This window comes from Stomoxys calcitrans, chromosome 4 (genome assembly GCF_963082655.1).
Source record: "Stomoxys calcitrans chromosome 4, idStoCalc2.1, whole genome shotgun sequence".
NCBI lineage: Eukaryota > Metazoa > Arthropoda > Insecta > Diptera > Muscidae > Stomoxys > Stomoxys calcitrans.
This window is the reverse complement of record NC_081555.1, coordinates 125,718,841-125,731,625: the sequence shown is the minus strand read 5'-3', so window position 1 is coordinate 125,731,625 and position 12,785 is coordinate 125,718,841. Positions and strand designations below refer to the sequence as shown.

Below are 12,785 nucleotides of genomic sequence, written 5' to 3'. Positions count from 1 at the left end.
GGCTCTAAGAACAACAACTTCGTAGTGGTCTAAGGATTGGGTCCAGAAGTCGGCCCATACTTTTATAAAATGTCGAATGTCGTAGGATTCGTCTATCCTAATCGTATGCTCATCATCCCACCATTGAAAAGAAAGGATGTAAGTTCCAATGGACTTTTTATGCGGCAAAGCTATTCTTGTTGGGTTTACCTGCAAACACTACCCTTGCATATTGCCTGGTCTCCGGGCATAACTCTAAACCAGTGAAGGTCTGTCTACTTACTCATTTGCGCTTTATTGTTAAGTCCAACAATGACAATAAATCTGAGTGCACATAGGGGTACTCTTTTTGTGATTTTGCGAGATATCTGCTTTTATATTTACCTATTTTGCCTCCTTTTTCAAAATCCTCTGCATTTTCCTTGTAAATTTCGAAATGATTTCATTTTGTTTCATTGATTTCTAATTTTTAGTTTTCTTTTTTAAATATTTCATATATTTGTGTTTTTATTTAAATTAATATCCGTCCGTCTTAAGCCAAATAGTGTTTGCAAACCAAATTCGACAACCTTTAGGACATTCATTTGAAGTATCCACAGTTAATTCTCTTAATCTAAAACATCATGTGAAAGAAATGCATTAACATTGTATTTGTGTGGCGGCTTTTGTTGATTTGAAAGTTACGACAAACAATTATTGTTGAGTAAAGAAGCTTTGCGAGTAAAAAATCATATTAATATAAAACATTGTAAATATAACCATGGCCATACGGTATCATTTCTTCTTGGCATCCTTAAGACCAGCGCCAGCGTTGAATTTAAAGAAGATGATGTCACCATCCTCCACTGTGTAGTTGCGACCCTGTTGACGATATTTGCCGGCAGCCTTGCAGGCGGCCTCTGTACCTTCCTCTTTGAAATCTTTAAAGTGCATAACTTCAGCCATGATGAAGCCTTTCTCGAAATCTGTGTGAATACGACCGGCAGCTTGAGGGGCCTTAGTGCCCTTCTGTATGGTCCAGGCCTTAACTTCATCAGCGCCTGCAGTAAAGAAGTATTCCAACTGCAATGCCTTATAACCGGTCACAATGATCTTATCCAGCTGACTTTTGCACTTGGTCTCCTTTTCAAATTCAGCGCGTTCCGCATCGTCTTTTTCGGCTAAAGCATGTTCGAAAGCACCCGAAAAGGGAATCATAACAGCACCGGGATCATTTTTGTCAACCCATTCCTTGATTTTGGGCAACCACTTGTTCTTCTTGCGAATGAAATCCTTGTCTGATAAATTGATTAAGTAAATACAGGGCTTGGAGGTCAAAAACAAGTATTTGTTTAAGATTTCAATCTGAAAAAAAAAAAAACGCAAAAAATTATTTCCAATTGGTATCACCTTATTTTGCAAGTGCTTTGAAATGTTGAACTTTCGTTTTACTCACGTCATGTGCATTCCAATCGGCAAACCTCAAATGTTTCTTCTCATCCACCAATATACCCTTGATCTTAAGCAGCGAGTCATATTCGGGCTTTAATTTCTTATCACCACCACGAGCGACTACCTTTTCCAGCTTTTCCAAATACTGCATAAGTTTTTCTTCGTCCTTTAGACGCAATTCTTCGGAAATAATGTCTAAATCACGCACTGGATCCACCTCACCCTCAACGTGTGTAACATCGGGATCCTCAAAGGCGCGACACAAATGGAAAATGGCATCGCAAGCATTGATGTGTGAGAGGAAAGCATTACCCAAACCTTGACCCTCGGCAGCACCCTTGACTAGACCGGCAATATCAACAACATTCAAGTAGGCTGGCACTTTACTAAAAAATGCAAGATACAAAATTTGAAAGATTAACAAGGGTTCCAGCTAGAGCTTATAAAACAGTTTTAACTCACCTCGCAGGCTTGTGGTATTCGCATAGGAAATCGTATCGCTCGTCAGGTACTGGTACCCTACGTAAAGAATAGAAAAAAGGGAAAAGGTTAATTCACAATATTCTTTATTCAGATGTCGGTATAGGAGATTTACTGAAGAATTTTAAATTAAAAATAAGGTTAAACTAAATTATTTTAATGAAATTTTGTCTTTAGAGAAAATTTTACTGAAATATTGTTAAAATTTCACTGAAATTTGTCTTTAGAGAAAATTTTAATGAAATTTTGTCTTTAGAGAAAATTTTACTAAAATTTTGTCTTTAGATAAAATTTCACTGAAATTTTGTCTTTAAAGAAAATTTCACTGCAATTTTGTCTTTAAAGAAAATTTCACTGAAATTTTGTCTTTAAAGAAAATTTCATTGAAATTTTGTCTTTAAAGAAAATTTAACCTAAACTTTGTTTTTAGCGGCAATTTCACTGAAATTTTGTCTTTAGAGAAAATCTTTACTGAAATTTTGTTATAGAGAAAATCTTCACTGAAATTTTGTTATAGAGAAAATCTTCACTGAAATTTTGTCTTTAGAGAAAGTTGCTCTGAAATATTGTCTTTAGCGTAAATTTCACTGAAATTTTGTCTTAAGAGAAAGTTTCTATGAAGTTTCTTCAGTGACCTGCATTACGGACATGGTGACTAAAACTGCTTTCTAACCAGCGACTTGTTTTAGTCGCCTTCGTCGTTGGACTATGATACTTCCCAATAACTTGCGAATGTTCACATCCTCTAAATCAGACAGGTTCTCAAAGAAATGAGAATCTAAAGTGGAACTCCTTCTAACTGCTAGCGCAGGCCACACTCACAAAAGGTGTTCTATAGTCTCATCTTCTTCGATGTCCTCAAAGCTTCTGCAAAAATCGTTGCTGGCAGACTTCAATCTGTCAGCATGTTTTCCGATTATACAGTGACCTATCATGACGGACACAATGACTGTGGCGTCTGTTCTAGCCAATGACAGCAAAGCAGTAGACCTCTTCAAGTCTAGATTAGGGCACATATTTTTGGAATGCTCACAGCCCCCTCTTTGTGACAATCTATCATTCGTTGTCCTTCGGACCTGGTACTGAAAATTTAGCTTACATGTCGCTAGAGGCATACCCACAGATTCCAGTGTCCCTGGAATGTGTAGGGTAGCTCCTAGTATTGCAAGCGCGTCCTCTTTACAATTCCCTGGGATATCTCTGTGGCCCGGCACCCAGAATAGGTGCATTTTGAACTGTTCAGCCATCTCGTTGAGAGATCTGCGACAGTCGAGGGCGATTTTTATGTTCAGAAATACGTTCTCCAGGGATTTAATGGCTGCCTGAGAAGATATTTATGCCAATCGTCGTAATTACATTATTACTTAGCCATTCCACCACTTCCTTAATTGCAAGGATCTCCGATTGAAACACACTGCAGTGGTCGGGTAACCTTTTCGATATGACCAGTTCAAGATCTTTAGAGTACACCCCAATGCCCAACTGGTCGTTTAGTTTGGAATCATCCGTTAGAAGTTATGTAACTTCTGTTACCTGGGATATCGTAATTCCAATGTCCAGAGGCATAAGATGTAGAATTAAATTAAGTGCTTCAGATGGTGTTGTCCTCAGTGCAATCCTTTGGATCCGGTTAAGTATTGAGCAGTAGGTGGACTTTTCAAGCTCTGTCCACCAGACCACAACACCATATAGCATAATATGTCTGGCAACTGTAGTATATATACACAATTTATGACACGCGGTCTAAACCCCCAAATTTTGCCAATGGCTCTTTTGCATGTGTATAGGGCCCTTTGTTGTTGTAGCCACATTTTCATGTGAAGGTGGCGATCCTCGTCAAACTCCTGCGGGAGCAAGTTCGTTCCGGTCCAAAGGATATCTAAAGGCGCCAATAACACGCCTTGTTATTTCGAACATCATTAGCACTCAGTATTTGTGCAAGAGCGGGTGCCGCACGGCCTCTCATTGAGATTCTCCGCTCGATACCGTTGATTGTCCTCGACTGCCAAAGCAGCTACTCCGTTTGGAGAATTTCACTATCCGCAACCTGTGGACGCTTCTCATGACAGCAATGAGCACCATACTGTTGATTGTCCGCGGCTGTCATAGCAGCTTCTCCGTTTGGAGAATTGCACTATCCGCAACCTGTGGACGCTTCTCGTGACAGCAATGAACAAAACACAGATTAGACCTCAATGTCCCAAACTGTGTGGTGCTCACTGTGGTGCTATATTCTGGATCTTCTTAACATTCTGAGTCGATTTAGCCCGTCCGTCTGTCAAAATCACGATAACGGTCGAACGCGAACAGCTAGCCGCTTGTAATTTTGCATATATATAGTTCTTATTGATGTTCGTCGTTGGGGATTGCAAATGTGCCATATCGGTTTAGATTTGGATATAGCCCTCATGTAAACCGATCCCCCGAGTTAATGTCTTGAACCCATAGAACCCTCAGTTTTCATCCGATTTGGCTAAAATTCACTTCTTGAACCCATAGAAGTCTCAATTTTCATTCGATTTGGCTAAAAGTTAGAACAAACACTTCTAACATCCATACCAAGTATGATCCAAGTCGGTCTACAAACAGATATAGCCCCCATATAAACCGATTCCCGGATTTGACATCTTCAGCTCGAAGAAGCCTAAAATTTCACCTGATTCGGCCGTAACCCCTATCTGATGACTTACACCATCACTGCCAAGTTTTATCCGAATCCGTCAATATGGTAAAACTGACTTGCATAGAAATTTGGTCCACCTTTAATTTTTATAGAAAATTTTCTGAAATTAGGTTTCTCAAAAAAAATAACGAACAATTATTTCGCAAAGAGATAAAGACTTCAATAATCCCCGCAATTTATTGTTAAATATGGCCTACAATGTTTCAATACAGTTAACATCGAATTGGGTTGCTGTTGATTTTTGCCTCAAATAACAAAACTGAAATGCAGCCTTCTTTGCTCCAGATTTAGTGAAATCTTACATTTTATCGATAACAGATTGCCTAGAGCACTTCAAAGATATACCTTAAAATTACCATTAAATAGCCATTAACAACGTTTCCTTGAAGTGGAGGCGGCAAAAAAGATAAACTGTTACAAGTAATTTACATGTCTATTTTTATGCACTTCATTGGCTGAGTTTTTACCCTTCTCTTCTCTTCCCTTCCTATGGGCCATTAAAAAATATTTCAGTCAAGACAAACCCAAATTATAGTAATTTCTCTGAGAGTAAAAACAAAAAGAAACACCAAGGAAGCAACAGAAAAATCGTTGAAACTCTTGAAAATAACCATCTAAACGTTCAATTTAATAAGCTGCCGTTGGCCACTGTAACAAAGGCGTGGTCCTTCACTCGATGCATTCTCGTTCGTCCATTCATCCATCCTCTACTATATACTTAACAATTATTTTCTATATACAAAAAGACTTTTGTGCTCTGGATTTTTTGTTTTAAGAGAGTGAATGCTCCAGTCAGTATGCAAAGAAGTCGTATAAGGCAAAAAAACCTGAAACCTAACGACGAAATTCATTTTAAAATGTATGCAAATTATTATTGAACCAGCATTTAAATTGATTGACTTCATTTTCTTGCCGCTTTCGAGTTTCTTTTTTTTTTGGTTGGCTGTATATCTTGGGTTACTTTTTTTCCAACTGACCAGCATAAAGTTTTGAGCCTCTGCAAATGTGCTGTTACTGTGTGGCTGGTTGACTGACTAACTTGCTCTGCTGATGATGGGTAAGGCTGCCATGACTAGAGGCATTTTCTCCTCAACGAATTTAGGTTTTTGCTTTCGTTGTTTTGCTGTTTTTTGCATATCTTCATTGTGATTGCACAAAATTATAGAAAATTGCAATGATTTCATATTTGAGATCATTTCATCGTCAGGCATCATAGCCAGCAAAAGTCAAATGGACTGACCGTTGGGGGGAAAGAAATAGCAACCGCAACCATTATCAAAAGGAAGTTTCTCGTTTAATGGTTGTTTAGAGATGGCGACTGCCCTGGCCTTTGCCACTTTGCAGTTGTGCAGAAATAGTGGTGCAGGTGGTGCTTTGTTGGAAAATTGTCTTTTAATTGTAGAAAATAAGTTTAACGATGCTAGATTGAGGCGAAGTTTTAATTTTTTAGGACAGATGTTCAGTGAGATGAGGATTTTACATGTACAGAGTTTATATGAAAATATGCAGATGATCTCAAAGGATAAAGGTATCAAATAAAGCAACATATTTCGAAATTTAATGAAAATGGGAGATTTTTATGGTTAAGTTCGTATGCAATTGACCAAATGCTTATCAATCGGATTGATCCGATGGATTCCTTCATTGGCAAGGGCTGCCGCCTCAGTGTACAACACTGCTACAATAACAACAACCAAATGCTTATCCTCAAAATGTGGCAATACAGAATTATAATTTAGATAACACTCCATATGAATCAATCTGCCGATTTTATTTTCTAATCAACTGCAGCACGCATTTGTCATCCAATTTCCACGAAATATGGTTGACATCGCACAAAAATCAACTGCCAGCACTACTAAAAGCAGCTTGCTGACCCTATATTCTGAAAATCAATAGGTTGGTCAATGAACATAGGCGGAATTAATGGATAAACCACTTGAAGCAATGTTACTTACCCAGCATTGGCAAGGCTGTGGTCTACTGTTAAATCACTTTCGAACTTTTGGTGACGTTACTGTTTTTTGTGGAGGCCACCGTGGCGCAGATGTTAGCATGTCCGCCTATAACGCCGAATGCCCAGATAATTTCCGGCGTGAACATCAGAAACATTTTCAGCAGTGATTATCCCCTTACTAACGCTGGCTACATTTGTGAGGTAATCTGTCATGTTAAAACTTTTCTACCAAGTGGTGTCGCTATGCGGCACGCCGTTCGGATTTGGCATAAAAAAGGAGGCCCCCTATCGTTGAGCTCAAATTTTAATCGGACTGCGCTCATTGATATGAGAGTAGTATGCCCTGTCTCTTAGTGGAATGTTCATGGGAAATTTAGTTAGTAGTTGTTGTTATTGCAGCCACATTTTCATGATGTGACGATTTTCGTCAAGCTTCTGTAGATGAGCAAGCTCGTTCCGGTCCAAAGGGCGGATTGCCGCGGGAACATGATGGTCATTGGTTATTTAAAGGCGGCAATAACCCACCTTGTCATATCGAGCATCATAGGCACTCAATATTTTTGCAAGTGCCGGTACCGCACGGTCTCTCACTGAGACTCTCCGCTTGATACCGGTGGTTGTCCGCAACTGTCGTTGCAGCTACTCCGTATGGAGCATTCCACTATCAGCAACCTGTGGACGCGCCCGATAGCTCGCTGCCAAGCTTCTTGTGACAGCAATGAACACCACACAGATCAGATCTCAATGTTCCAGCCTGTGTGGTGGTCAGAGCTATCCCGTGCCGTGGTTAGTTAGAAGTAACTGTTATTAAGCGATGAGCCCAGTTATTGAACATACCGATAATGACAAGGCAAAAAGAAGAGTCATTCGTCGTATTGGTGGACGAAGTTGAAATGTCATGCGCACTTTCAAGTCGTCCAAAGCGCTAGGCCCTGGAATCTCTTCACTGATGCTGAAGAACTTGGATATGCTAGGAGTCGAGTACATAAGAGATACTCAACCTGTCTCTAAGCACACTCATAGTTCCTATATCGGGAATATGGGCAGAGTGATCCTACTTATAAAGCTTGAAAAGGTCCCGAGTAAAGAAGAAATATTAAAACCTAAGGTCAATGTTATAATTGAGCCCTATCAATGTGGCTTTACACCTGAGTAATTCACCCTAGATCAGATATTCACACTGTGCCAAATACTGGAAAAGACCCGAGAAGGACAAATCAACACCTACCATCATTTTGTTGACCGCAAAGCCGCATTCGACAGCCCTATACGTTCAACGGTATTTCAAGCCATGTCTGAGTTTGGTATCCCTGCAAAATTAATATAACTCTGCAGGTTGACACCTACTGATACACGTTCCTCAGTAAGAATATGAAAGGATCTCTCCGGACCATTCAATACCAAACGAGGCTTTAGACAAGGAGACAGTTTATTTTAGAAAGATGCTGATTTGAATAGATATGGCAAACTACTCACAAGACACAAATGCTACACGCCTATGCCGACGACATCGACATCATAGCTCGGTCACCGGATGTAGTAACTTCAGCCTTTGAAAGAATTGAAAGATAGTCAGTGGAAATGGGTCTGCGAGAGTAAATGGAGATAAGACGAAATTGATGGATCCCAAAATGCCTTATAACACCGATCAGATGAAGAAAATGGAGAAAGTTGGCAACCAGCAACTTCATCTACCTCGGCACCGCCGTAACCGAAACGAATGACACCTGTTTTGAGATAAGGCGAAGGATAATACTGGCAAACTGATGCTACATTGGATTAAGTAAGCAGTTTGGAAACAAGGCCACCTCTCGACAAACGAAGATTGCACTATACAAGACACTGATACTACCCGTGTTGTTTTATGGTTCTGAGGCATGGTACTTGTGATAGCAGACAAAGCAGTGCTTGGAGTGTTTGAGAGAAAGATTCTTCGCAAAATATATGGACCAGTTTGCGTTAGTGAAGAAAATAGGCACCGTATAAACCACGAGCTGTATGGTGACGATAGCATTGTTAGACGTATCAAAATACCACGGCTGCGTTAGCTAGGTCATGTTGTCAGAATGGATGAAGTACTCCAGCAAAGAAGTCTTTTGGAAAGGTCCTGAATAAAGGAGAGAGTACAGATTGATCTCCCTTCTCTCGCCCAGTATTCTCAAAACGCTTGAAGAAATTCTCTTCCCGACCCATTTTGGAGTATTCCAATTTGATGAGCACTAGCAAGGATTCCGTAGATTGTATAGCATGACGACAGCTTTGCACTCCATCCATACACATATTAACCGTGGTCTTAATCAGGTCAGGATATGTGACAGGTCAATTCTTGTAATTTTTAATCTCTCGAAATCCTTCAAAACGGTCTATCATGCCACGATTTTTGAGAACATCGTTAACACGTACCACCAGCAGGGCCTTAATCGTTGTCTTAGGAACCATCTGTTGGTCGCCAGACGTTCCTGGAATTCAGAGATAAGAAGTCGAAACACATTAGAGTGAATTAGCACTCTTTTACTTGATGTATTTGTTATCTACTTTCAAGGGCAATGTTACTCTACTACCAAATTTTATTCCGTGTTGAAACGCCTTAATGTGTTTTTAATACCCTCCAACACAGGATGCGAGCGATACATTGATATGATGCTTAACAAGCGTCGAAAGATAATCGGTATTTTCCCGAAACAAACCACAATTTTAACTAGTAAGAAAAGGCAAAAGTCGGGAGGTGTCGCTACATATACCCTACACCTACCCTTAAAGTGAAATTAATATCGATCAAAATAACCATATTGTAAAATTTTGAGTAGATCGGTTGATAAATGCGCTTGCAAAGGTTCTAGAAGTGAAAATTGGGTGATAGATATACTACATGGGGATATATCTAAATATGAACCGATTTGTATGAAATTTAACAGCAGTTGAAAGAGAATCATTTGTGCCAAATTTCATGAGAATCGGTAAATAAATGACCACACTATTGCAATATCAGAATTATATTCAAATCTGATCCACTTTTAGCCAAAGTTCGCATTTACATACCCTACGCCACCACTGTGGTACTGTACAAAATTTTGCATGACCTGTTTTATCTAAAGTCTTAATGTGTGAGCAAAAATTAAAAAAAAAACGGTTCAGATTTAGATATAGCCCCCATATATATCTTTCATCCGATATGTCCTTTTGCGTCCCCAGTAGCCACAATTTTGGTGCCCAATACGTGTGCCAAATTTTATAAAAATAGGATCAGATATAGATATAGCTTTCATATATATCTGTCAGCTGATATGGCCATTTGAGGCTATAGAAGCTGCAATTGTGGTTCGATCTTCATAAAATTTTGCGTGAGACGTTTCTTTGAAGTCCTAGTGTACGTAAGTACAGATTTAGATATGGCTCTCATATATTTTTCATCCGATATGGCCTTTGAAGGCTGTTGTAGCCACAATTTAGGTCCTTTCGTAAGTAAATTTTATAAGGTTCCATTCAATATTTCAATTAGTATGCAAAATTAAAGTCTGACTAGATTTCAACATAGTCCCCATGTTTTAAAAGTATTACGTAGACTCAGTGGTGTAGGGTATTATATAGCCTGCTCCGCCAGACTTTTACCTTTCCATACTGGTTTTTTCTTTGGAAGTTGTAGAATAAAGCTTATTGCAATATTTTGAGAAGATAGGCGGTTAAATGTGTTTGCAAATGCTCTAGAAGTGAAAATTGGGAGAATCGTTCTCCGACTCCAGGTCAATAATTAGACTTCGACTCCGTACACCAGCCTTGTACAAAAATTAATATGGACGAACATAGCTAAATGGAATTACAAAATTATTCTCAATCCCGTGACAGCTGGTTGTATGTACCGGATTGACCCGATGAATTTCTTCATCGGCAAGGGCTGCCACCTCAGTGTACCACACACTGCTACTACAACTACAACAACAACAAAATGATTCTGAGTCTATCGGCTTTTTCCCGCTCTCTTCCTTATGGATGTTACAAACAAATACCCTTTACCACACAATCCCATGGCAGCCGGTTGTACGTACCGGATTGACCTGACGTCCTTCATCCGCAAGGACTGCCGCCTCAGTGTACACCACACTGCTACAACAACACTAACAACCCTTTATCACAGTAGTGGTATCAATCCTAAGGCAGACGGTTTTAATATACGGAATGACCCGATGGATTCCTTCATCAACAAGGGCTGCCGCCTCAGTGTACAACACACTGCTACAAGGACAACAACAATAGTAGTGGTACAAGATATAAAAGCATTTTCAATCTGATCAATCACACAACAGCAACATATGTACATGCCCAACTTTACTCTGACAATGTTGTCCATCCTTTCTTAACAAATTTAAACCATCGACAAAGAAATCTCTATGCCCATACCCCACGTTTCTTAAATTTGTACATTACTGTTAGTATTTACTACAAAAATTGGATACTTATTCTCATTGGGATCGATGGTACAGAAAGGAAAGTTTTCAGCTGGTGCAGCACTCTTGGTTAACACATTGAAGAATGTGGATTTGCCCACATTGGGAACACCAACAATACCAATGCGAAGATTAGTACCAATACGACCAATCAATGGTTTACGTTCCGGTTCTTCTTGCTTCTTGGGCGGCATATTGAGACAGCTGGCAAGGTAGTCGTTGTATTGTTATGACCTCTAAGCATCTGCAAAAACGCAAGGAAATGATATGAATATCAACGTCAATATAACAAAATGATAACAACAAAAACTATAAACCAAATATAAATGCATACATATATTTTCAAAGATATATTTATAACAGCAATTGTTTGTCTGTCTGCCTACCAGTCAGCCAGCCAGCCAGACTCACTGGTGGCCACATTCACACATAACCTCACATTTGAAACAGATTTTATGCCAACTTACCTATTGTTAAAGGGTATGAGATGTTTTTAGCGGTAGCTGCAATAGTATTACACAAAAATATTAATAAGTTTTCAGTATTTTCTGTTGCATATATTAAAATTATTTACTTTTCTCACTAAAATAATACCCGGCTGCTAATCGTTGCACGACAATGATTCGCGTGGAACGAAAAAAGAGAGAAAAGGGAAACGTCAAAACACTGACAACCATAACAAAAAGAGGCAGGCAGCTGTTTGCCATTGCGACCAGCAACAACCACAATCAGGCAAGCCGCTAGCTTTGAGTAGCGTTTTTCCGTTAAAGTGCACGAAAGCGGCATAATTCTGATTGTGTTTTGCCTTGCCTTCCCTTTTGGGGTTGTGGTGAGTTTATGTTTGGTCATTGTTGATGAGGTGAATTTTTAGTTTTGCTTTAATTTACGCGGTCGTTATGTGTTTTGGTTAAATGAAATGTGAAAAATTGTTTTATAATAAAATTTTTTGATTAAATCGGTTTAGTGAAATGTTTAAATGTGGTGCTTAAGGTTAAGTTAACATACGAGCTATATGCAAAACAGGTATGATTGAATTTTATGGTATTTTGATTTTACAGTTTGCTCTGCAGGCTGGGGCAGTTATGTTGAAGGCAGTTGCAAATGTATTAAAGTTCCATTATGTTTCTTTAGTAACATACTTTGAAATTTAAAGAAAACATACTTTAATAGGTAGAATACACATCTTGCGGCTGCTCTAGGCTGATTTATTTCGAAAAGCTCACAATACCTCAATTGGGTGGGCTCTTCCAGCAAATTTATTATGGCAATTGCTCTCAAACAAAGCTAAACAAACAAAAAAGGAAATCAATAGATTAGCATTTTATTTGCAAATATAGTTGTTGTTGTTGTTCTAGCAGTGTGTTGTGCACTGAGGCGGCAGCCTTTGCCGATGAAGGAATCCATTGGGTCAATCCGGTACGTACAACCGGCTGCCATGGGACTCTGCAAATATTGTTACCTGTGGCTACGTCGCTGTTGAATTGTAGAACTCTGTTCGGAAACTAAGCACTTTATCTTCCCATTAGAATGTTTCCAATAAGATTTTCTTGGCTAAAAAGAAAATTTAAAATTTTTTCTTTCCTAACGTGATTTTATATTAGTAAGGGCCAAAAGGAGCTTGGGAAGTTCAAAGATAAAAGGAACATCGAAACCTGCCCTTGCAGCCCAGTCACTTAAAATGCGACAATGAGGCCTCGACTATAAGAAGTAATCTTATCATTGAGTTTACTGAACTTGGGATTATTTTCGACCATTATTGGACCAAAAATGCAAATAATAGAAAAAGTTTCATCCTCCAATTATTTTTGAGGTT

The 12,785-nt window shown here is 39.0% G+C and overlaps 1 protein-coding gene across 1 annotated transcript; it reads right to left on the bottom strand.

Annotated features, from left to right (window-relative positions):
- Nucleotides 1-605: 605 nt before the first annotated feature.
- Nucleotides 606-11,628, bottom strand: LOC106081990 (obg-like ATPase 1). Its single transcript, XM_059366704.1, has 6 exons — nt 11,547-11,628; nt 11,440-11,475; nt 10,982-11,216; nt 1,873-1,929; nt 1,415-1,796; nt 606-1,323 (listed from the first exon to the last, which is right to left on the bottom strand). The coding sequence occupies exons 3-6, from the start codon at nt 11,164-11,166 to the stop codon at nt 754-756; spliced, it is 1,194 nt and encodes a 397-aa protein (XP_059222687.1). The 5' UTR covers nt 11,167-11,216; nt 11,440-11,475; nt 11,547-11,628; the 3' UTR covers nt 606-753.
- Nucleotides 11,629-12,785: the final 1,157 nt, after the last annotated feature.

Coding starts and splice junctions, on each gene's coding strand:
- LOC106081990 (XM_059366704.1), bottom strand. CDS start 11,166: ATGCCGCCCAAGAAGCAAGAAGAACCGGAACGTAAACCATTGATTGGT. Junction 1,930..10,981: donor ATCGATCCCAATGAGAATAA/GTATCCAATTTT, acceptor TTCTTTACGTAG/GGTACCAGTACCTGACGAGC. Junction 1,324..1,414: donor CCGATTGGAATGCACATGAC/GTGAGTAAAACG, acceptor TTTTTTTTTCAG/ATTGAAATCTTAAACAAATA.